General features: G+C 52.9%; 1 protein-coding gene across 2 annotated transcripts; it reads left to right on the top strand.

Annotated features, from left to right (window-relative positions):
• The first annotated feature begins 855 nt into the window (after positions 1-855).
• SRP72 (signal recognition particle 72) lies at positions 856-23446 on the top strand. Of its 2 annotated transcripts, XM_075929208.1 has the most exons (19): positions 856-1015; positions 1707-1827; positions 8487-8610; positions 9823-9966; positions 11210-11321; positions 12404-12435; positions 13070-13194; positions 13289-13346; positions 14591-14722; positions 15760-15888; positions 16975-17047; positions 17803-17867; positions 18616-18711; positions 19208-19311; positions 20123-20200; positions 20781-20918; positions 21598-21635; positions 22288-22447; positions 23182-23446. In XM_075929208.1, exons 1-19 carry the CDS (start codon positions 910-912, stop codon positions 23360-23362), a joined length of 2016 nt encoding a protein of 671 aa, XP_075785323.1. In that variant the 5' UTR covers positions 856-909; the 3' UTR covers positions 23363-23446. The 2 variants fall into 2 exon arrangements, with proteins under 2 accessions (XP_075785323.1, XP_075785324.1); XM_075929209.1 differs by lacking the exon at positions 9823-9966.
• The last annotated feature ends 539 nt before the right edge of the window (positions 23447-23985 follow it).

Genomic DNA, 23985 nt, shown 5'->3' with positions numbered 1-23985 from the left:
ATATAGTGCCTGTCACGAACAAAAAGAAATGAATGAAATCCTGGAAATTGTGCAATAAGACCTTTCCTTTTTTTCTAGCAGATAACTTGTTTTGGAAAAAAATAACTTGATGAGGTCAAACCAGATTCTAAAAGCAAAAGTGTACTTCTAATATGTGAAATCTGAGGAAAATTAAGACTTTATGGTTGAAACTTCAGTTTTGAAACCACCACTCCAGTGACAACAACTAGCGAGTCAGTTCTGTAGTGGACAGGGAAAGAATGTGATAGTACACAAGGCTGTCTAAAGGCCCGTCTAGCCCAGTAACGACAGACCTGGGGACAATGGGATCTGTGGGGACCGACTGGGGGAAGTATTAATATTGCTTGTTGTGGTGGCGCAACTAAGCTGAACCTAGTAAATGAGCACTAAAGCGTAGGGATCAGTTAGTCTGACCAATCAGCACACTGGCCCCGGGCTGGGCCTAGGCTTGCTGGTGAACTCTGCCCGGCATGATCCCGAGTGGACAAGGGGCGGGGCGAGGGAGAGAATCCGGCCCCATCCTCGAGCGCTGTTCTTGCATTGCCCCCCCCCCAGCGCTGAGCCGCGACTGTTAGACAATAGGTCCCACGCCAGGAAAGTGTCAATCCCGGGGCTGGATGGACGAGCCCAAGGAGCAGTAGCGGGGGGGGGGGGGGGGGCTGAGCAGGCCCCCCCGGCCGCCTGGCAGCAATGGGCGGGCCGGGTTAACGGACCGGCGCGTGCAGGGGACGCTGCCCGAGAGCGGCGACTCCCACCCCCCACGCTGTTCACGAGCCGGGCGGAGCCTGCTGGGGGGCGTGTCCCGCGCCAGCCCCGCCCCTCGGCCCGCGTTCACTTCCGGGGCCAAGGGGTCGCGCCGCCCGCCGCCTTCCTGCGCGCGTGCCCAAGATGGCGGCGCCGGGCGGCGCGGGGGGGGCGGCCGCGCTGTGGAGCGAGGTGAATCGCAGCGGCCAGAGCGGAGACTTCGGCCGCGCGCTCAAGTCCGTCAACAAGCGTGAGTCCCGGGCGCCCCCCCGCCGGGCTCCTCCCCCCCCGCCCCCCGCCCGACAGCGGGGGGGTTCGCAGCGGGCCTGGCTCGGGCCTGCCGCGCTCGGGGGACGCCGTCATGCGCGGCGTGCGCGCTCCCGGGCCTGCGCGTGACCCGCACCCCCCCCCCCCCCCCCAGTGCAGCCATCGCGCGTGTGGCCCGCGCCCAGGGCCCTCGCGCCAGGGCTGCGAGCTGTGGCTCCCCTCGTGAATTCGTGTCCCGTAGCCAGCTACAGCCCCTGGGGGCGGGGCGGGGGCTCCGAGCCGCGCTGCCCGCCCGCCCGCCGGGCCCTAATGCTCTCTCAGTGCCCCAGACCCATCCAAGCCGGGACTGAGCCCAGCTGCTGGCCAGCCCGCCCGCTAACCCATGTACTGCCCAGTGCGGGGAGGAACGTGCGTCCCGTCTGCTGATCGGCCAGTCACTGCACTGCCACATCCACAATCCCCCCCAGGGGGTTTGGCCATGTTGGTAACAGCGAGTAGTGCTGTGGCACGGTGGAGATTAACAAACGTATCGGATCAGGAGCTTCTGTGGGCAAAACCCTGCCGCTCAAGGCACAGTCTGGGACATTGTGTGGATTTAAATGTGATGAGCTCTGTTTTCAGTGGGAAGTCAGAATGGAGCTAGAGATTGTGATAACTCTCTTTGCTTCCCCAAGTGTTGCAGATCAACAAGGATGATGTGACTGCCCTTCACTGCAAAGTGGTGTGTCTCATTCAGAATGGAAGCTTCAAGGAAGCCCTGGGTGTAATCCACACCCACACCAAAGTGTTAACTAGGTGAGTGGTAGCTCCAGAGGCTCCCGCAAGGGAAGTATGTGCAAGCCCTGAAAAGCTAATACAGTAGACTTCTGATAATCCGGCACCTTTGGGACTTAGGTAGTGCCGGATGATCAGAAATGCCAGACTATCAGGAGGTACTCTGGCGGGGGCAGGCCTCGTCGGAGGGGAACAGCGCCGCAAGGGCCGAACCCTCCGCCATTTTAGAAGAAGGCAAAGCCTGCGAGCCGGGGAAGCAGAAAGGGGGCGAGAGGCAGGCAGCCGCTTCAAGAAGTTCTAGTCAATTACACTGCCGGTGGCTGGATCCATAGGCAACAGGCTCTCAATCTACCTTTCCTCTCTACTGCCTGGAGGAGGGAGGGTAGGGGTCGGCGTGTGTGTGTAGGTGTGTAGATTGAGAGCCTGTCAGCTGTGGATCCAGCCTGGGGCATTGTAATTGACTAGAACTTCCTGAACACAGCTGCCTGCCTCTTGCCCCCTCTCTGGTTCTGCCCCTTGCAGGCTTTGCCTCCCTGCAACAGGAGGGAGGGTTCGGCACCCCCCCACCTGCTGACCCCCTACCCCAAGCAGTAGAGAGAAAAGGTAGATTGAGAGCCTGTGGACTGTGGATCCAGCCTGGGGCAGTGTAATTGACTAAAACTTCCTGAAGCAGCTGCTTGTCTCTTGCCCCCTCTCCACCTCCCTGCAACATGACAGAGTTCAGTGCCCCTGCCCCCGCTGACCTCTGTCCCCTCCTCCTCCCTCTCTCCTTCCTCTCCTGCCCCCCAGAGGCAACAGAGCAAAGATAAATTGCAAGTCTGTTGCCTGCAGATCCAGCCACAGTTAGTGTAATTGACTAACAACTTGACCCAGCTGCCGGAGCACTTCCGGGTTGCAGCTGGTGCTGGACCATGAAGCATGCCAGACCACTGGATGCTGGACCACCGGAGTTTTACTGTATCCTAGATAGGAGGATGGTGCTGGTAGACAGTGACTTTGCTACAGATTTCCCTGTTTTGCATGCTTCACTTTAGGCTTGGTCTGCATGGGTCAGTGTAAGGCAGCTTATGCCAAGCTGACCCTGTCACTGCACACAGTACAGCCTTGCTCCCACTGATGTAAGTGCCCTACTACACTAACATAACTCCTCCTCCTCCACATGAGGTGTAGGACTTCTCAGTGTAGCTAGGGTGACGTGGCAGCTGTGCAGAGGTGGTGCTGTTGGCTGTCATCCAGCAGAGCTGTGAAATGATAAAGCTAGCTCCTGGCTCCCCCGTGTGGCTGCTGCCAGGTCTGTACCAAGCTGGGCTGCAGCCTGGGCTCCCAGTTTCCCTTTGGGAACCCTGCTATTCCCCCCCTCCCCCCCATCCAGAGTCAACATATGACTGGGAGCATGGAGGTGAGAATCACTGGGGGGGCATCGGGGCTTCCAGTGGGCAGCTGAGTGGAGATGAGTGCCTGAGCCATCAGCCCTTGACACTGTCCTTCACAATTGGGTGGAAGTGCTCCTGGTGACACACGTCACCGACAAGAGGTGGGACATCACCCACTGCTGTGTTGTGGTGGCAGTAACGCAACCTAACACAGGTCGAGGGAAGATTGTAGTGTAGACCTGCCCTTCCTCTCATAAGCGCTCCTGCTCAAGGCAATGGAACTGCTCATGCCAATAAAGTTCAGAAGGTGCATGAGTGTTCCCAAAACTTGGGCTCATGGCTCTCCTTAGCTGCATTTTCCCATCAGTGAAATGGCAGTGATAAATGTTACCTATCCATCTTCCTGCCTCACAAAGGTGTTTGTGCCCTGCTGTCTGTGCTGTGGCTTAAGATGAAAACTGCTGTATAGGAACTCACATTAATTTTGCTGACAGTATGTACTGTCAGCATCACTTCCCTCTGGGGAAGCAAGTCGTATGCGTGAAGGGAAAGGATGTAGAACAGACAGTGTTGGTGTTGTAGCAATACTCTCAAAGTAAGTTGTCATAGCCCTTATTTATAAACACTAATACGAACGTAAAACCATAGGCTAGGTTGTCGCTTAATTTCTTACCTCTTTGAACACTCATAACTTCCATAGCAAAGCAGCTTTTGATAAGCTTGCATAAATATACACGTGCTTGTGAGGACTGAGAGAAAGTCATGGCAAAATACCTGTCAGGTGTGAGGGTAGTGGATTGCATGAGACATGTATATAGCCTTCTATGTAGTGCTGAGAAGGAGCGGTGGTTGTGGTACATGTTGGTGCCAAAGACATAGCGAAAGGTAGAAAGAGGTCCTGGAAGCCAAATTTAGGCTGCTAGGTAAGATATTAAAGTCCAGGGTCTCTATGGTGGCGTCCTCTGAAATGGTTCCAGTTTCATGTGCATAGTCAGGAAGACAAGCAGAACTGCAGGGTCTCAATGTGCACACGAGACAAAGGTGTAGGGAGGAGGGGTTTAGGTTTATTAGAAACTGGGAACCTTTTGGGAAGGAGTGGCCTATTCGAGAGGGTGGATTCCACCTACCTAAGTAGAACCAGACTTCTGGCACGTGAATTACAATAGGGCTGGAGAGGATTTTTGAACTCAGAGCTAAGGGAAAACCAACAGGTGCAGAGGAGCACATGATTTGGGCAGAAACATGCCTGCTGGGTGATGAGGGAGAAGCGGATATGTAAGAAATTCATAAAGTATAGTGAGGAACAGTCAAATGAAATAGAATCCCATTTAAAAACAGCACATGCATGCAAACAATTAAGAACATAACATAAGAACGGCCGTACTGGGTCAGACCAAAGGTCCATCTAGCCCAGTATCCTGTCTGCTGACAGTGGCCAGCACCAGGTGCCCCAGAGGGGGTGGACCGAAGACAATGATCAAGCCATTTGTCTCCTGCCATCCCTCTCCAGCCTCTGACAAACAGGCCAGGGACACCATTTCTATCCCCTGGCTAACAGCCTTTTATGGACCTAACCTCCATGAAATTATCTAGCTTCTCTTTAAACTCTGTTATAGTCCTAGCCTTCACAACCTCCTCTGGCAAGGAGTTCCACAGGTTGACTACACGCTGTGTGAAGAAGAACTTTCTTTTATAAGTTTTAAACCTGCTACCCATTAATTTTATTTGGTGTCCTCTAGTTCTTTTATTATGGGAACTAATAAATAACTTTTGAATGTTGAATTGAATGTTGGCAAAGCATGCAAGTGCTGTATACAAATGCAAGGAACCTAAACTCTGAGATTGATGAACTAGCGTGCCTGTCAATAGATGAGGCTGTGGAAAGCAGCTTTCAATAAGCTTGCGTAAATATACATAGGTGCTTGTAAGAGTTGGAGAAGGTCATGGGAAATGACCTGTTGCAGAGGCGTAATGCCTAGACTCCATGAACTACTGCTACTTAGAGCAGCTAGTCCTGGAACCCAGAAGCAGAGAGGCAGTTCTTAATTTAATCCTACCATGAGTACATCAGAACTGCTGTTTTGGGGCAATAAAATCAATACATCTGAAGTTCTATCTGTATTCATGTGTCAGTAGAAGAGGTTTTAAGCAAATTGTTTAAATTGATAAATTAAATGGTAATAAGTCACCAAGTCCAGATGAAGGAACTCAGCTATGAGATTGCAACTACTGTTATAACCTACTGCTGAAACAAACCTCTGATTAGGTGATAGCTCATGTAACACTGATCTGTGGGCTCCAGAGGTGTATTACAGCATGGTGAGCCTAATTTCAGTACTGGACAGATTGGTAGAAACTGCAGGAAAGAACAGAATTGTCAGACATACAGATGAACACAGTTTGTTGGGGAGGAGTTGTGACGGCGCGTTGGGGGTCTCCTGCACCCCGAAATGGCACAAACAGACTGCACCAGCCGGTGGAATAGAGGAAGTTTATTGCCTCTCCAGGATACAGCACAGCACAGATGTAATCTGGTCACAGAGCTGGGCTAGGATGCCTCAGGCCCCCTTGAGATGGGGGAGACTGGGCCCCTAAACTCCAGCCCCTTTCCCTAGGCTGTCTCCTTCATGCTCCCAGACAGCAACTAACCAACACTCTTCCAGCCCTGCCCCCCAGCCAGGGCAGCATTCCACCTTCCTTTGTTCCTCTCCATGGGGGGTGTCTGGCCATACTGGTTGAGAGATCCCTTTGCATAGTGACTCATCCTGTTTTGCTGGGTCGTGGTACCCACGGCAGCCAGTGGGGGTTACCCCAGAGCCAGCAGCATAGAAACCAGCCAGGTACCCCCACTACGTCACAGGAGTCAACATGGCTCTTGTAGAGGGAAGCTGTGCCTCACCAGTCTGTTAGAATTCTTTGGTGTTAGCAAGCATTGTGTACTTAGAATTTCAGAAAGCCTTTGACAAGGGTTCACACCAAAAGCTCTAAAGTAAAGTATCTGCCACTGGATAAAAGGAACGGTCCTTTCATGGATCCATAATTGGTTAAGGTAGAAAACAAAGGGTAGGAATAAATGGTCAGCCTTCACAATGGAGAGAAGTGAACAGCAGGGTTGCCCAAGAAACTCTACTGGGACGTGTGCTGTTCAGCATATTTGTTAATGAGCTGGTAAAGGGTGATGAGTGAGGTAGCGAAATTTGCAGGTGAAACAAAATAATTCAAGAGAGTTATGTCTAAAACAGACAGCGAAGAGCTACAAAGGGATCTCACAGAATTGGGTGACAGGGCATCAGAATGGCAGAAGAAATTCATTGATGCAAATGCAAGTAATGCACATTGGAAAAAAATCCGAATGACAAAAATCATCCAACTGAATGGTTCTCATTCATGAAAGAGCTCTCGGAATCATTGTGCATGGTTCTCTGAGAACTGAAGCTAAATGTGCAACAGTGGTGGAAAAGATTAGCAGTATGTTAGGAATTATTATGAAAGGGGTAAAGAAATAAGATACCGAACTTCCTAACGCCACTGTGTAAATCCATGGTGCACCGACACCTTCAACACTGTGTCCAGGCTTGGGCACTCCAGCTCAAAAAGGACATAGTGGAACTGGAAACGGTTCAGAGAGAGACAACAAAGATGATCCAGGACATGGCTTCCATATGAGGAGAGACTACAAATATTAGGGCTGTTCCGCTTAGAAAAGAGATGAGCAAGTGGGGATATGCTAGAGGTCCAAAAGCTCATGAATGGTGTGGGAAAGGGAAAAGAGAAGAGTCATTCACCCTTTCTCACACTTTTTTACTATTGATGTTGTGATGGCCAAAATTATAGCTGGATTAAAAATAGATACGTTTATGGAGGGTGGGTCTACAGTGGCCATTAGCCAAGATGGTTAGGGATGCAGCTCCATGCTCAAGGTAACCCTGAACTTCTGACGGCCAGAAGTCAGGAGTAGAGATGTATGCATTGGTCAGAGGATATAGATGATGAGACCCTTGGGGATGATGTTTTGTTTCTTGTGTTTGTTTGGGAAGTAGATGTTGCTGTTAAGTTTCTTGTTTTTCATGATGAGTTTGTAATTCAGGGGACTAACTTCAATATCTTCCATTGTTTCATGAGCGTAATTGTAGTTGTTGATTCCAGGTTATTAGGTAGCTAGCTATCTTGGGACTGGCATGGCTCAAGTACGCTGCATAGAAGCTGGGAGTGGAAGACAGGTATATTTCTCTCCATTTCCGTACACTCCCATTGGAGCTCTGCTCACTGTTGGAGATGGGTTACTGGGCTAGTTGGACCAGGAATCTGACCCAGTATGGCCATTCTTACAAAACTCTAGCTTTTTCCATATACAGCAGGGTTTTGCCCAACCACTAAATTGTGTATTCTCCAAAGCAAAGAAAGTTCTCATCACACTTTATGCATCTGTTCTGAGTAACTTTTGGGCTATCGTGACCAGGATCATGTTTTAATCTTTTTTTATTACTATTCCATCCTTGTATTCCCCCAGAAATGTTGAGTGCAGAAAACATTTAAATAAAATGTGAACACGGACAAACCTCTCTCACAGCATCTTTGTTAGTCACAGTAAGTTGTTGGTCCCTTCTTTTTGCTTTCACTCAGTCTGATCAATAATTCCCTTGGAGAAATACACACTGGACTCCTTTTAAATAAAAACTACCCATGCTGTGTATATTATGGCTTGCTGGTGTCATTAGCGCTTTTTTAAGTCTGATTCAACCTAATAGTTTTGCCATTAGTTTTCCCTTGTAATCATGGTGTTTCTTGACAGCACTTATTGCTCAGCATCAGATGTGGTGTTTTATGTTTAAGGAGAGATTGCATGTCATCACATTTGCTCTGCTTATAGCTTTAGGTTGCAGTGATATACCTTTCTGTATGCAGCAGCGACCAGTCCTCTCTTCCTTCATTGATTATTCAGTGAAGCTTTTCATTGTTCTGCCTTAGAAAAGTGTTACAAAAAATAAACAGTCTGCACATCTATGAGATTTCAATGCCATATTGTAGTGGTTATGGGTACTTATGAGTATGAACTGTTCTGGCTAATTTAGATTCTTCTTTGGAATAGGGCTTTTGCATTCCCTCCTGGCTAAGAAAACCTGTTTTAGGCATTGTTAGTGCTCAGTAGATACTTCAATACCTGGTGCCAACTCTTCTAATATAGTGATCTTGTAAGAGTAATTATGGATGCTTAAATAAGGGGTCATGGCTCTCCTAGGAGACAGATGTTGTAAGAGGAGTGCTGTAGTTGTGCTCCCACCCTCAGTCTCTGCCTTGTTTTCTCAGTGACTCCATCACCTTTGAGAAGGCATACTGTGAGTACAGGTTGAACAGAATTGAAAGTGCGCTGAAGACCATTCAGTGTGCCAGCCAGCAGACAGACAAACTGAAGGAGCTGTACGGACAAGTGGTAAGTACCGCTTTGGGAACTCTGTCATTCATGAGCCCTCTGCTTTGTGAGTTGGAAAAAAATCGGACACAAACTTTTCTAATGCTCAGCTGTGACTTAAAAAAACCCTGTTATGTTCTTGGCAGAAACTCACTGAAATCAGACAAAACTCCCATTGACTTCAGAGGGACTTAAGATTTCACCCTCTCTTCTAGTTAGCTGGGGTCTTCCAAGCTACCAGCTCGGGCAGGTAGCTCCATCCTTTCTCTGTTGGCCCCCCACTTCCCTCTACAGGCAGTCCCTGGGTTACGTGCAAGATAGGGACCGTAGGTTTGTTCTTAAGTTGAATTTGTATGTAAGTCGGAACTGGTACATATTGTAGGGGAAACTCTAGCCAAACATTTCTCCAGAGCTCAGTTTTATTCTCCCACACCTCACTTCCCTCAGTCCTTTATTCTCAAGCTGAGGTGTCTGCTGAGAAAAGCCGCTTCGCGTCTCCCTGGTCTGCTGGGGGCGGCATTAGCTTCGCGTCTCCCTGGTCTGCTGGGGGGAAGCAGCTAGTGCGGGGTTGCCTCCCCCCATTTGTAAGTAGGGATCCGATGTAAGCCGGATCCATGTCACCCGGGGACTGCCTGTATTTCATTATCTACTGAATCACATTCCTCTGTTCCAGAAATCAGGGTAGTTTGCTGGAAGCTACTTAACCAGAATGTGCCTGTGCAGCCATATAACTGGTCATCTTCCTTCTCCCCCGGGGTAGCACAAAGCGATGGGTTTCCATCAGCTAAGGAAGTGGGCAGGTCCCAAGGAGAGTGATTACCTTTCTGCTCTGTGAGCCAGGTCAGCTCTTCATAGGATCTAGTCCTGCAGGTGCTTCATGCATACAGTTGCTTAACATCAGGAGCAGCTGTGTGGGAAGTGGCATAACTTGAGCTAGGCTTGGAGCACCAGGATGGAAAAGAGGAAGAGAAAAAGCTTTTCTTCCTTCCCTTGTTTTCACAGTTGATGAGAATAGTCCCAACATGTGGAAGGAACAGTTGCTTGCTGTAAATAGTTTTTGAAAGAAGGTTATTTAATCTGGTTTCTTGAGAGGTGCTGAAGCTTGTAGTGAAGAGGCTGGCAGAGACCAAAATCGACTCTGTTCAGAGTAAATTCTGCAGTAGACTTTACAGCACTTGATTAGGTGTGTCTAGCTGTGGAGGCCGGTGTGCAGGGCAGTGTCTCCCTTTCCAGTTGTACAGGTTGGAGCGCTTTGACGACTGCTTAGCCGTGTATCGGGATCTCATCCGGAACTCCCAAGATGACTATGAGGAAGAAAGGAAAACCAATCTTTCTGCAGTGGTTGCAGCACAGAGCACATGGGAGAAAGTGGAGCCAGTGAGTGTGTTTGCGTGTTCCCCCTCCACGCTCTGCTGAACCTTGCCCTCTTAGAACACTTCTGAAGATGAATCGCATGGCTCGTGGATGGGAAGGAGACATTGGAGAAGCTAAATCGTAAAGAGAAAATAGGAGAACTTGGCTAATACACACAGAAAAGAGTAATGTCTCCCTACCCCATAGCTGTGTGGAGTGAGGCTGTGTTCTGGAGATGTAATTATTTTATAAAGTACTAGCAGGCAGCATTTCTCCCTCTGCTTGTGGCTATTAGCACTGGTCTTCCATAGTTTGCTTGGCTAAAACCCAGAAAGTAGCCCATGTGACCTCAGCTGGTAATCACGTGTCCAAACTGGAGGCCTCCTATCCAACAGGAGTGCATCCGGAGTGACCTCTCCCCTAGTGCCCCAGTGCGTGCCGTACTTCCAAGGTTCTCCTAATGCTAATAAGTTGACTGTCACCCTGCTTACCCTGTCTCTCTTCTATTGGATGCCCTGGCATTTCAGGTATAATTTAATTTAAATGAACAAAAGTGAACAGAAGTGCCTTTGCAGTTGGCACTGTCCGATGCACAACACAGCGCTCATGCACATGTTATAGCCTTGTGCAATCTGGTCATCGACAGTGAGTGTCCAAGACAGTGCACACCAGCCAGATCCACTGAACGTGAATGGCTGTGAGCGCCTCTGCTTCCATCCAGCAGAACATTGCTAATGTGCACTAGTGACTGGGAAGATCCATTGTGAGTGTAATGCTCAATGGTTAGGCACATTACGTGTGTTTTAAAATATTTAAAGCTGTAACTTGTCTTTGAAGTTCTCCAGGGATGCAGTTCCTGCCAATTCTCTGCTTAAGCAGCATGGATAGTTCTCCTGAGATCTAATCCGGTTATTTTTCTAATTCCTAAGAGATGGACTGTTCTGCAGCAAGAAGTTGGATATCTCCATTGCAGATTCCCCCTTGGCTTTGTCTTGCAGCATAAGGGGAAGACCATTCATGCCATGGCTTTTTTGACCGCACATAGCCTCTCAAAATCACCTTCACGTGCATTTCCTAGTGAATCTTCTGTTGTATATTAATCTAAGAAGTTGGCATGTTTGCCCAAAGCTATGGCTTTTGCCTGGAGTAATCCTGTAAAAGTATCTTTAAACAAATCTGATTAGCTTCTGATCCAAAAGTAGGCTGGATAAAGTTAGGTAGTAAATTTGCCTTTCAAGCATTTAACCTGATCCTCTCTCTCTATTAGGAAGATCTGGGCCTCCAAGAAGGCTCCTATGAGCTGTGTTATAATTCTGCATGTGCATTGATTGGGCAAGGCAGGCTGACTGAGGCAATGAAGAACCTACAGAAAGCAGAAGGTAACAACATGGGCTGTTATAAAGATGTGTATCACTCATTCTTTGTAAATACAGAGAGAGAACAAGGATTTGATTCCAGATTAAAAATGGGATTGGACAACTGTAGGGCTCTTCTGTTAGTTTCCTTAGTGTATTCGCCAAGAGGGGTTGGGACTTCATAACACTTAACATTTCTTAAGTCACTTTTGTTATGTCACTTCTTTTTAGCTATCGTGGATCAAATTGTTTTCTTATCTGCAAGGGCTTAGCATTTCAATCTGTAGCCCTCTTCCTGCTTTCCAGATACATATCGTTTATTGTTTGGCCATCATTTTACAGTAGCAAACTGTATAGAACATCTCAGTCTTTCTTCCCGCTTGATAGTTAATTCCTGAGTGCTTTTGGTAAGTGCTTATGATTGTGCCAGTACTGCAATCTCTTCATGGTAGCAAAAGTTTTAAAAGTCAACTGCAGCTGCTCTTTGAATGTACATCAGTCTTTTAAGTCTGGGTGAGGTCATGTGGGTGACAAGGAGTTATAGTGGTGAGAGCTAGTTCACGAAAGATAGACTACTTTTAAAGAAAATGAACAGGGGAAGGAGAGAAACAAGTGAAAAACTTGCTTGCCTTAAAATGTGCCCGTGAAATTTTGTAGACCCGTTTAGAGTCCACAATGGACACGCAATATAAACCAGGGGTGGAGAACTTCCAGCTCCCTGTTTAATTTGATCTGGCCTATGGCAAGTCTCTGCACCATGGGCTGGAAGCGCCAAGCCTCGGCTACCCCTGCAGGGCTGCAGTGTGAGCGCTGGTCGGCCGGAACTGGGCACGCCCCAGTACCCCGAGTTGAGTGTGAGTGAGGGGTTTTGGGGTATTTTTTGCTTCTTACATGAGAGCAGGATGTTTGCTTTCTGTTTTCGTTTTGCTTTTTATTTGTGTGCAGCCCCTCCCTCCCCCCAACTGATTTTTCTGTGGGCCAGTGGCCCCTGATGAGAAAAGGTTGCCCACCCTGATATAAACAAACATTCTTACCATCGTCCTGTTCTCTGCCTTCCTGTGGGTAAGAATTGATCCTTTCTAAATGTTTCACATTATTTTCTCTAGATCTGTGTCGCCAGTCGCTTTCGGAAGACACTGTAAGTTGTTGCTGTTACTCCGCATAAGGTGCATTTTACACTGATGCATTTCAGAGCGGTGTCCCGGGAATTAGCCATGTGATTGCTTGTTAAATTGCTAGACAATATCATGTCCAGCAGTAGTGTCCAGTCTGCCTGCATTGATGTTCCCGATTCCAATCCCAAGGTGCAAGTTGTTCCTGCCTGTTGCTGAAATGTACATTTTTGGGGCCAGACTGTCTCTGGCCTTGCCCACATAGCACTCCCTTACATCAGTGCAATGGGGGTATGCTCCTGCTGCCTCAGAGGGAGGGGGAGGTATGCCTACTGCAGACGTGTGGAGGCTGTGGTGAATGAGGCCCACAATTCATGCCTCACACTTTGGCATGTCTGTAAGGTGAAAGCGATCTGCTCGCACGTGGGTCGAAAGGATAATTTCCATTGTTAAGAGTAGCTTGGCCTTTGGCTCCTATTTTGTGGCTTAAGGTGCGAATGCGTTTAATCGTGTCATGGCTTGGCTGCCTTTTGAAGATTGGCCTTCTGGCAGTGGATTATGACTGAGGGTTTTGCCTGGGAGAGACTGAAAAAGTGCCAAGCGCAGAAGCCAGGGAGCCCAGGAAGAGGGGGGCTTCATTCTGTCGTGGTTTTCCTTCAGGATGTGACGGAGGAAGACATTGAGGCTGAGCTGGCCATCATTCATGGTCAGATGGCCTATATCATGCAGCTGCAGGGGCGTACAGAGGATGCGCTCCAGCTTTACAATCAAATAATCAAACTAAAGTAAGTGCTTCGTTAAAACAAGCTCTCACCCTTCCTGACGGGACACGGCTGCTGTCTAATAGCTGTATATTTAATTCTCATTTTTCCTCTGCAGGCCGACAGACGTGGGATTGCTTGCTGTAATTGCAAATAACATCATTACTATTAACAAGGTATAGAATTGCTTGTTCTTTGCAAGAATGCTTGAGAGAGAAATCAGAATGAACGCTGAACTCACTGCATGCAGAGCTCCCATTGACGGGGGTGGGTCAGGTCTGCGTGCAGAAGGATTGCAAGTGGAAATAAGTACTTGCTTTCAAGTGGAAGAAGCTCTCTAGCAGGGAAGTTCTATTTACAGTGTTGCTGTTTGTCCTGTTATTTTGGTATTTCCATTGTATTTTTATCCTGAGAGACTCCAACCCTACAAATACAGATTGCAAAAATAATCCTGTACGTAGATAAATTCACGCATATGAGTTCCATGGGAGCCAGTCACACTGCTTGCATGTCTGTAGTTACATATGTGCCTAGAAATTTGCAGGATCCGGGTCTTAGAAGACTGAAGCTTCTAGATTAAGGGTGTGTGAGAATTTTTTTCAGGTACAGAATTGAGGGAGTTGGGGGAATGGGAAGATTCGGGGTTTAAGTGTGCTGTGTTTGGGATTCAGTAACTTCTACAATGCATCATGCAAACTATTAGTTACATTGAGAACATGAGGTTTTTGTGCTGTCTTCAAAACCTGATGGCTCACTACAGTGAAACTTACATCAAGTACATAGTATTTACACAATAGTATTTGTGTATGCGAAAACTATACAAATAGCATAATGTAGGAGTCGTTTCTCATGTAGTCTCATTCTACTGTCATTTTTTAAATGTTTGCTTGACAGGTCAGAGTTGCCAGTAAATCATTCTGCTCTTTGTTGAAATTCTGCAGTTAAAAACATGCAAAAGTTGCCCATATATAAGTAATATAAAGTGGTATGCATAAGCCAGATGGGAAAAATAAGTGTAATTCTCTCTAAAATGAGCTATGCCTCCCAAAAGATGGTATGGATCTTGGTACTGTCTGGTTTCCAGACCACAGTGACCTATCTGTTGCAGGCACTTCATGGGATTTCACACTGACTGCAGAAGACAGCTTTTAGGGTGCCCTGTAGAGAGAGATTCTGAGGCATTCTGGCAAAAAAGAAATACCTGGAGTCCCCATTCATCATTGCCTCGTCTTGTGTTCTTTGTGCTGCCCAGTGCTGGCAAACAGGGAGGAAACACGTGCCCGTGGGTGTTCACGGCACGATCTGTGTGTGGTGGTGGGTGGGATTTTGTAATAGCACAGTCAGTTGGGGGATCAAGATAGAGATCACCATTTAAAGGAGATAGTGTAACTTGGCTTCATCTCGTTTTTGCTTTCACCAGGACCAAAATGTTTTTGACTCAAAGAAAAAGGTGAAATTGACCAATGCAGAAGGTGTGGAGCACAAACTCTCCAAGAAACAGCTGCAGGCCATCGAATTTAACAAAGCTTTACTGGCTATGTACACCAATCAGGTAGAGTGGTCCTTGGTTTGCTGCATGCTGTCCTGGTAAATGTAGTACTCGTTAACTTAGCATTGACTGGGGATATACGGTTGAGAAGAAATTGTGCGTTGCTCTACATGAGGAAATACTTCAATGGCTGTTCTTGTTAATAAGGCCCCCATTGCCAAAACACAAACCCGGGACTACAGATGTGGTACCAGTATTGATTGGGTCCATGAGCTCAGAGCTTTAGAGAAGTGTAACTGACAAGAACACAGTCAGGTCTCTGGTCTAGAAAGCTGAGCAGGCCTTTCATGGGGGTTCACGCCGGCTGCTGAAGACAGCTTTCAGGGGCCCTGCGGTGAGAGATTGAGGCACTCTGGCAAGAAAGAAATGCCATTGCCTAGAGCTGCATGTGCGTAGAAACCGAGATTTGTCCCGTGTCTGTTATAGAATCTGGCGGAAGGGGCGTGCTGGGCATTTTCACATGGTTCCCCTTTTGTTTCCCCTTCTCCCAGCGGCACACGTGGGTCTAGCTCCTTCTGTCCCGCACAGGCATTCTGGGGGGAACAAGGGAGAACCGTGGCGAAGAATTCCCAGGTAGCGGCTTGCGCAGCGCCTCGCTTGGAGAGTCTCTTCCCAGCCAGTGTATTTCTAACTGCAGTAGCGCCCACAGGCTCTGATGCTGTTTGAGCCACGCACTGGGAGCCCACGACAGACTGTCCCCAGGCTGCATGCGGTCTAAGTGTCTAGGCAGGAGGAGGGCAGTGAGGAGACGGGCCAGCACAGGTGGAGAGCTGTGCAGGCGTCTGGCTGAGGAGTGAAGCAGAGGGCAGCGCGATGGCAAAGGCCCTGCCTTTGGGAGTCCTGCATTGGACTATCTAGGGGCCAGTGACCGTTCACCTGTTGGCACAGCCTCCGCCATGCCCCGAGCTCGGCTGGGGCCTCCTGAGCCTCCTGCCGGACGATCGGTGCCTCGGAATCGGGCGGCCCCGCTCTCTGGGGGCTTGCACAGCGTCAGTAGCTGCCCACTGATGCCGAGGCGAATGTCCCCTTGTGTCCCTCAGGCCGATCAGTGCCGCAAGCTGTCAGCGAGTTTGCAGTCCCAGAACCCTGAGCACCTGCTGCCTGTGCTGGTCCAGGCTGCCCAGCTCTGCCGAGAGAAGCAGCACGCGAAGGCAATAGAGCTCCTGCAGGTGGGTGACTGCCCTGCTGGCCAGGAGAGGGGAGGGGAGGGCAGTCCCTCGGTGCAAGGAGCACTGGGGCTGCCCAAAGGGTGCGAGCTCTGCCATGGGCAGTGGCCACTGCGTTGAGTGACTGGCTTCCAGTGAGAATGCAGTGACCTCCCGGCCGGGCGCCCACGCCCTGATGGTGAAGGGTTGGCTTTGTCTGTGACAGGCGAGCCCCACGTGACAGTGACCCCTTCGCTATGGGGGTGGTGCCAGGCCTGCTTTCCTCCGCAGAGGGACCTGGTGGGCGCTGGACCCTGGGGCTGTGCTCCTCCAGTTTGACCATGCTGACTTCGCTTCTCCTGGCCTCTCATCCCAAAGGGTGGAGTCCACGTCCTTTGCCAGCCCTTCTCTGCATGCACAAATTGGGGCCAGAGCCTGCGGGCACCTCTGGTTTCAGAGTGCCCTGTTCCTGAGTGACTGCTCGCCTGCAATGAACTGCTTTTAAACGGGCGCTGTGTTTGCATGGCACTCCACCTGTTCTCCTGAAACGGGGCCAGAGCCTGCGGGCACCTCTGGTTTCAGAGTGCCCTGTTCCTGAGTGACGGCTCGCCTGCAATGAACTGCTCTTAAACGGACGCTGTGTTTGCATGGCACTCCACCTGTTCTCCTGAAACGGGGCCAGAGCCTGCGGGCACCTCTGGTTTCAGAGTGCCCTGTTCCTGAGTGACTGCTCGCCTGCAATGAACTGCTCTTAAACGGACGCTGTGTTTGCATGGCACTCCACCTGTTCTCCTGAAACGGGGCCAGGTTCCTCGTGAACAAGGCCTGGGCCGTGGTGGGGTCACCTGGCATGCTGCGCTGGCCAGCTGCCTCCCTAGACGGCCGCTGGGCCTGGCTTGGGTGGATGGGGATGGTGCTGTGGGAGGAGCAACGGTCCCTGGAAGCAGCTGGGCGCTCTGTATGGAGCGGTGCCACGGGAACTGCTCCCTCCCTGGCTGTTCAGTCGCCCCCGCGAGCTTTTCTTTCGGAAGTTGGGTTTGAAATGGGCCCAGGCCAAGGCTGACGCTCTGTTTGACCATGCTGACGTGCCCTGGCGTCTCTCGCTCTCAGGACTTCTCGGAGCAGAGCCCTGCCAACGCGGCACAGATCAAGCTGACGATGGCCCAGCTGAAAATCGCTCAAGGTACCAGTGCCCGTTTGTGCTAGGAAATGCTGCTTTGTTGCTAGGTATCCCCCAGATCTTTGTCACTGGCCTAAGGCCAGGGCTGAGGGGGGCCGCCTGTTGCTGTGAGCCCGGGCCAGGCAGCTCCAGGCAGGGCCGGTTAGAAATACCTTCTCAGACACCGCCCTTCTGTGAGACTGCAGAGGCTGGGGCCATCGCTGTGCTCCTCTCAGCTCTCCTCTGCGTTTGGCCAGAGCCGTTCTTGTCTGGGCCGGTTCTTGGACCAGGCTGCAGCCGCCCCTCTGGTGTCTGAGAGGAGTAACCGGGGGAGGGGGTTGTCATTAGCCGCGGGCACCGTGTTTGGGGGGCAGACTGAGCCCTGACCGAGGCGGAGCTCTTCTCTTTTCACCACGGCTGTGGGGTGAGACACGTCTCTTCCGTCCTTGTCTCCTGCTGCCCTGTTCCCTTAGAGGCAGCAGCCTTGAGCATGCTGGGGACCCAGTGGGAGCCCAATAGGTGCTGGGCTGCTGCAAAGGCTGTGTAGGCCGAGGCTGAGAACAGCGCTCCTGGGACGGACGTTTCTCCCAGCAGTTGGTGGGGTCTTCCCGAGAGTGGGGAGGAGCGGGCAGGGGCCCTGCCGGCAGAGCAGTGCGGCGGCTCGCTGGCGTGTGCGGATTCCCCCGGGCGCTGTGAGGAAAGGGGACCAGAGGAGACCAGAGGGCAGGCGAGCATTGCTGCGTGGGTGAAAGTGCATTCTTCTCCCTTCTGTCTCCAAGGCAGCGTCACCAAAGCATGCATCATTTTGAGGAGCATAGAAGAGCTGAAGCATAAGCCAGGCATGGTGAGTGGCATCCCAGGGTACCATCCTCCAGAGCTCCCTGTGGTTTTCACGCAGCTTCCCTGTTGTTGTCTCCTGAGCTACCCTGGGCTGAGCGTCAGGCCTGGCTGCCCCGCGCTGGTCTCGGTCGCCTGACGCGCTTGCCGAGCGGGGCGTGAGCATTACAGCTCCGAGTAGCTGTTGGACCGTTGGCTAGCTCCCCTCTTGTGGCAAAGGCCAGCCAGAGCCGTGGTCCCGACTTGCACTGGGTCCCCAGACGGGCGGTTAGACGGACAGCTGCCCTTCCGGTCCCAGTTGGGCCTGCCCCCCTTCCGACAGCATTCCTGTACCAGCCCGTGGCAGCTGCAGCAAGGAATGCTGGGAAGGCGTCCGACACTGGCCGTGAGCAGCGGGAAGCAAGGAGAAGCCAGTGGCGCAAGACCTTCCCGCTCCCCCCGCCAGAAGCCCAGCGGCAGCAAGCGCTCTGCCTACCGTGGCGTTGAGCGCGGCCCGGGAGCCTTGGCCCTCCCTAGTCGAGTGGTTCTCTCGTCCCCTGTCCCCTCCGTTGATTGAAAGCGTTCGACGGCAGAGCGGGGCTTTTCGACATTGCAGTAGCGTCCTGGCTGTACTGGGGGGACTCGGGGCAGCGGCTGCTGCTTCTAACGTTCCATTGGGGCCGCTCGTTCCACTTCGTCTCCAGCGATTCTTTTACTGACACACCAAGTCCCAGGAGTGCCCCGGGCCACGCGCTGACTGTCACGGTGCCTTGCAGGTGTCTGCCTTGGTGACGATGTACAGCCACGAAGAAGACATTGACAGCGCTATCGAGGTCTTCACGCAGGCGATCCAGTGGTACCAGGAGAACCAGGCAAGTAGAGCCAGGCAGACAGCACTGGAGAGCTGAGCTACGCTCGGCCCTTGCTGACTCGCTGGAGACCAGCTCCTCCCGGCACGCGAGTGGGAGAGGGGCATGGCAACAGGCAGTTGTCTTGCACCTGCTGCGCTGCTCCCTGTCTCCCGCCCTGACATGCTGCTGGCGCCAGGCCTGTCCTTGGGGCCAGTGGCAAGGCTGCAGGGCGAAGTGGCCTGTTGGGTTAGCGCGTGTGCGGGCCATCGGGGGCACTTTCTGTCGCTCCGTGTCCCGTGCTGCCAGTGGCGATGGCCACTTCCTTGGGGGAAGGGAGCGCTTGAGTGAGAGCACTTCAGAGGGGCGCCGAGTGCAGCCTGCACCACACGACTTGGGTGGGAAGTGCTGGCCGGCCCACGGTGCGCCGGCCTGCGCTGGCCTCTAGCAGTGCAGGCACGTGGCTGGCTTGCCGAAGGCTGCAAACACGTCTTCAGTTGAAGAACCTTGTGACTTGCAGCCCAAGACTCCAGTTCACCTGTCGCTGATAAGGGAGGCCGCCAACTTCAAGCTGAAGTACGGGAGGAAGAAGGAAGCGATCAGTGACCTGGAGGAGCTGTGGAAGTGAGTTCGGAAGGAGCGGGGTAGCCTGTTTTCCGCCTGCACCTGAGCCGTTCTGGGAGGCCTGCCCAGGGGTTCTGGAGCCAGACGTCTGTAGCGTTTCGGTGACGTCTGAGGCGCTGGCTCCTCCTTTTAGACATTGTAACGAGGCCTCTGCTCAAAGCTGTGCTCCCTGGGATGAAGCGCTGCTACTGCAGGCCTAGCTGGGCTGGGCAGGAGCAGCTCTCCATCTCTCTCCCGGGTGCTCACGCCTTGGATCCTGAGAGGAGCTGGGGCTTTCCTGGCAATGCCATGTCTCCTGCCTCAGCCAGTGCCCGTCTCTGTGGCAGGACTTCCCCAGTCCCTATCTGAAATGCGTAAACCCCGGGCCCTCCTTGGTGCAGCTCATTCTGAGGCCTGGCTAGCGCTCTCCTGTTGTGCCAATATCCAGATGAGCTTGTCCTTGCTAATCGTGGCAAGCAGCAGACACAGTGCGGTTGTCAGAGGGGCAGAAGATTTTCAGAGGAGCCACCTTGAAAACAGTAATTTGACCCAAATGACAAATATTTGGCGTAAGACGAATGGAAGCAGGCCCTAGGTTTCCATGGTGGTTGGCTGCGTGGTCCCCGAAGAGACACGTCAAAGTGCCTGGCAGCGTTAGGCGGTAAACGCCCTGCATGAGAGAGTGTGAATCGCAAGGCCCGTATCCGCTCCTGCTGAAAGCTCTGCGTGGGGTGGCCGGAGCTGGGCCGTGTGGCTAGCTGGACCTGGGCTTGTCTGGTGTTTGTAGCCTGTGCGGTGAACTTCAAAGTGTTCCTCTCTTCTTCTCTTCAAGGCAAAACCCCAAAGATACTCACACGCTGGCCCAGCTCATCTCCGCCTACTCCCTCGTCGACCCCGAGAAGGCGAAGGTGTATCCGTTGTGGTGGCGGCGGCGGGAGGGGCTTGCTGTCCTTTCAGTGCCCTGAACGGTTTCCTCACCGTGCCCGGAGTGTTCGGGAATTTTGAGCTGCTTCAGGACCCTTCCGGGGGGACGACAGAGGCCCTCTGACCCGGGGAGGAGCGGGAAGGGTCATAGTGCAACTTCACAGCAAGGGCGGGCTTTTCAGATGCCCCATAGCGAGCTGGGTGCCCAGCTGCCACCTACTCCTAGTAGGGTTTGGGTGTCTAACCCGTCGGGCCGAGAAGGTAGTTAATAAGTGAACAGATCAGTCTGACCCCACTGTTCGCACGGCAGCTGCTTCGCTTTCCCTCCAAACCATTTGGTGTGGGTTCTTACCCTCTGCCCATCAGAGCTCCCAAAGCTGCTTACAGGGCGGTCTGGGCATCAGCCTCATTGTACAGATGGGGCAGACGGCCCAGGGAAGGGAAGGGACTGGTCCCCCGTGGCCTTGCCCCCTCCGCTACTGGTAGTTCACTTGGAGTTTCTGGGACAGGTGGGGTTTGAGCCTCCCGCACTCCTGTTTGCATTCCTGAGCGCTGGCCTCCCGCAGCCTCAGCAGACACTTGCCCTCGTCGGACTCGATGTCTTTGAAAGTCGACGTGGATGCGCTCGAGAACTCCCCCGGGGCGACCTACGTGCGGAAGAAAGGCGGGAAGCTGACCGGCGAGAGCCAGCAGAAAGAGCAAGGGTAAGGAGCATCTCGCACCCACCATCCCGTCCACGGCCTGTTCCTGGAGCCTGCCCCTGGGTGTCTGCAGGCAGCTCCTGGGGGGCGCCGTGGGGCGGGTCAGCAAGGCAGAGGGGCTGGAGCCAGAGCTGTGCCGCCTGACAGTGAGGCCCCGTGCTCTGCGGGACATTCCCGCACGCTGGCCGTCCCGGGCACTGGCCGGTGGGCTGCCGAGTGGAACCTTGAGCGGGGAGCAGGACTCCAGGCACAGGCACTGACTTTCGGGAGGGCTTGGCCTAGGCCCTGCCCCCAAAGTCCATCCGTGCCCTGCCTCTTTCCACCCCACTCCCCTTCCCCGGGCTTGCCCCTTTCCCCCACAAGCCTCCCGAATGCTGTGAAACAGCTGATGGGGGTGAGGGAGCGCAGGGGGAGAGGTCTGCTGGTGGGCATGAGGTGCTGGGGGAGGGGATAGGGGGCTGACTGGGTGCTCAGCACCATGCGATTTTCCCCACGGCCTTGGTGCCTGTGCCTCCAGGTCTCGTACAGACTGGGCTGCCGGGGAAGTAACGAGATTAGAACCGTTTCCCTGCGGCTGGTGTCCTTTCCCCCGCCCCCTCACTTGCAAAAAGAGCAAGTCCTCCCTTCCCCCAGCTCTGTTCACAGTGCGTCACTGGGGTCTTGTTTCTGCCCCCTCGTCTAGGCAAGGGGACGTGAAGAAAAAGAAGAAGAAAAAGAAGGGTAAGTTGTGCGTGTGATCTGGGCCCTCGCCCCGTGCGCTGCCGCATCCCCAAGAACAGTCTTTAAACGCCCGGCCAGAGGACCCCAAAGACTGAGACAATCCCAGGCGTGTTTTGGGGGGGAGGCCTACAGGAGTTAGGAACCGAAGGCCCATCGATGCTCAGTGCTTCGTTCCCTTGGCGGGGGTGGGTTTGGGATCCCACCTCTAGTGAAGGGATGGCAGGGGGCTGATCACACCCTCCCTGGCCCCACCCAGCTCACTGCACTGCCTGCCCGTGACCTGCCTAGTCTGTCTCCAACCCCAGCTGCTGGGGTCAACATCTAATGTGAAGTGTCCAGGCCTGAGCACCTGTTTCCTTTGGCTTCAGTGGGAATTGCAGGCACCTTGCACCACGCAGGACCGGGCCTTAAGCAAACCAGAACTGCACTGATTTCCAAGGCCTGCTTTCCTGCGAGTGTCCCCCTGGGCCCCGTGAGAGCTAGCACCTCGCTGTCCCCGGTCAGAGTCCCAGAGCCCCTGCATCTCACAGCCCGAGAACTGCCCTGGCGCCATCAGGCACATCGCTCCTGCCCAAGCTTCGTTCTGATGTGTGGGCTTCTCCTCCCCAATGACACGCACTCTGGCCTTTTTCTCCGGCCCAATGCTCTGCAGGGAAACTGCCCAAGAACTACGATCCCAAGGTGACCCCGGACCCTGAGCGGTGGCTGCCGATGCGAGAGCGCTCCTACTACCGTGGCAGGAAGAAGGGCAAAAAGAAGGATCAGATTGGAAAGGGCACCCAGGGAGCAACGACAGCCGGCACGTCTGAGCTGTGAGTAGGGCTTGTGGAGAGGGGGACTTCGTAATCCCACCGTCCCTCCGGTAGCAAACGCTCCTCCAGCTGCTCGCACTGCGGCCCCCTGAAGCCAGTGGCCCCTCGGGCTCTCCCCAGCGCGGTGAGCCGGCTTGCTTTGCTCGGTAAGTTGCCAGCTCCCCAGGGCAGGGGCTGTCTCGGTCGTGGTCTTAGGCTGAGCACATTGTGTGCGTGGCGTGCGTCTGGCAGGCACCAGCCCTGGGGCGCTGGCCCTGCTGCACAAAGCTCAGGCTGGCAAACTTCCTCTGTCATGACACTCGAGCTCAGCTCCTTGCAGCTGAATGAGGAGCACTTCAGGGCAGGAAGCAAAACCTCCTTCTCCAGGTGCAGCTATGGGACAACACAGGTAGAATTACATCAGAGCGGCCGGGCTGGTCAGACCAAAGGCCCGTCCGGCCCAGGGTCCTGTCTGCCCGCAGTGGCCAGTGCCGAGTGCCCCGGAGGGAGGGACACGACAGGGAATCCTCACGGGATCCCTCCCCTGCCAGACAGAGGCCAGGAATGCCGTCCCTGCCCATCCTGGCTATCAGCTGGTGTTGGACCTGTGCTCCATGCATTTATCTCGCTCTTTTCTGAACCCTCCCGTGGGCGGAGCCGAACGGTGGAGCTGCTGTGTGTGGCGCTCCTGGGTATAAAACGGGCACCTTACCACTGTGCTGCTAATGTGGGCGGTGTTCCCTGTCTCCCTGCAGGGATGCCAGTAAGACAGCAAGCAGCCCGCCTACCTCCCCACGGCCTGGCAGCACCACGGCCTTGTCCTCGGCGGCCACAAGTAACATGATTCCCCCCCGGCACCAGAAGCCTGCTGGCGCTGCGGCAACCAAGAAGAAGCAGCAGCAGAAGAAGAAGAAAGGAGGCAAAGGAGGCTGGTGAGAGCAGCCGCCGAGCTGGCCTTGTGTGGGACGCAGCTCCCTGCCTAAGGTGCTGAGAACAGAATAAAGGTCAGAGTGAGACACAGCAGAGTCCCGGCTTCCTTCCCACTGTCTTGAAAAGGGCCCTCCTGGGCTTGGTTTCCTCTGCAGTGGGGAGGGGAGGGGGAAGCTTTTCCTCTGTCACTGGAAGTTTAGACACCAAAAAATAAAGACAGTTTTTGCCAAGCAATCCCAGCACCTGCTGACTTCAACTCTGCCAACATGAGCAGGGTTTCCCTCTTTCTGAAACAGTGTGTCCTGGCTTGACTGGCTCCCGGCTCCGTCATGGCCAGATCCAGAACATGATGGGGGACCCTTTTCCCTTCTCCTCCAATCACAGATGTTTCTCCTTTTAAATGTATGTTAATCGCACAGCAGAGTCCAGAGCGCCTCTCTCCGAAATGACCTGGTGCGGTAGGGTTGCTGAACAAGGGTGTGAGAAGCACTCAGCATGAGCAAGAAGCCTTTCAGAAAGGGCTGGTGTGTATATACACTGGTTAGCTGCTGCTCCAGTCCAGCCAGGCCCACCTCATTGGGGGGTGGCCCTGCGGGATGGGGCTGCCTCAGCTGGTGGGAGGCAGGTGG

Source organism: Pelodiscus sinensis, chromosome 5 (assembly GCF_049634645.1).
Source record: "Pelodiscus sinensis isolate JC-2024 chromosome 5, ASM4963464v1, whole genome shotgun sequence".
NCBI classification, from domain to species: domain Eukaryota; kingdom Metazoa; phylum Chordata; order Testudines; family Trionychidae; genus Pelodiscus; species Pelodiscus sinensis.
The sequence above is the reverse complement of the archived record's forward strand: the minus strand, read 5'-3'. Positions and strand labels throughout refer to the sequence as shown.

Coding starts and splice junctions, on each gene's coding strand:
- SRP72 (XM_075929208.1), top strand. CDS start 910: ATGGCGGCGCCGGGCGGCGCGGGGGGGGCGGCCGCGCTGTGGAGCGAG. Junction 11,322..12,403: donor GAACCTACAGAAAGCAGAAG/GTAACAACATGG, acceptor TATTTTCTCTAG/ATCTGTGTCGCCAGTCGCTT. Junction 20,201..20,780: donor GACCCCGAGAAGGCGAAGGT/GTATCCGTTGTG, acceptor GGCCTCCCGCAG/CCTCAGCAGACACTTGCCCT.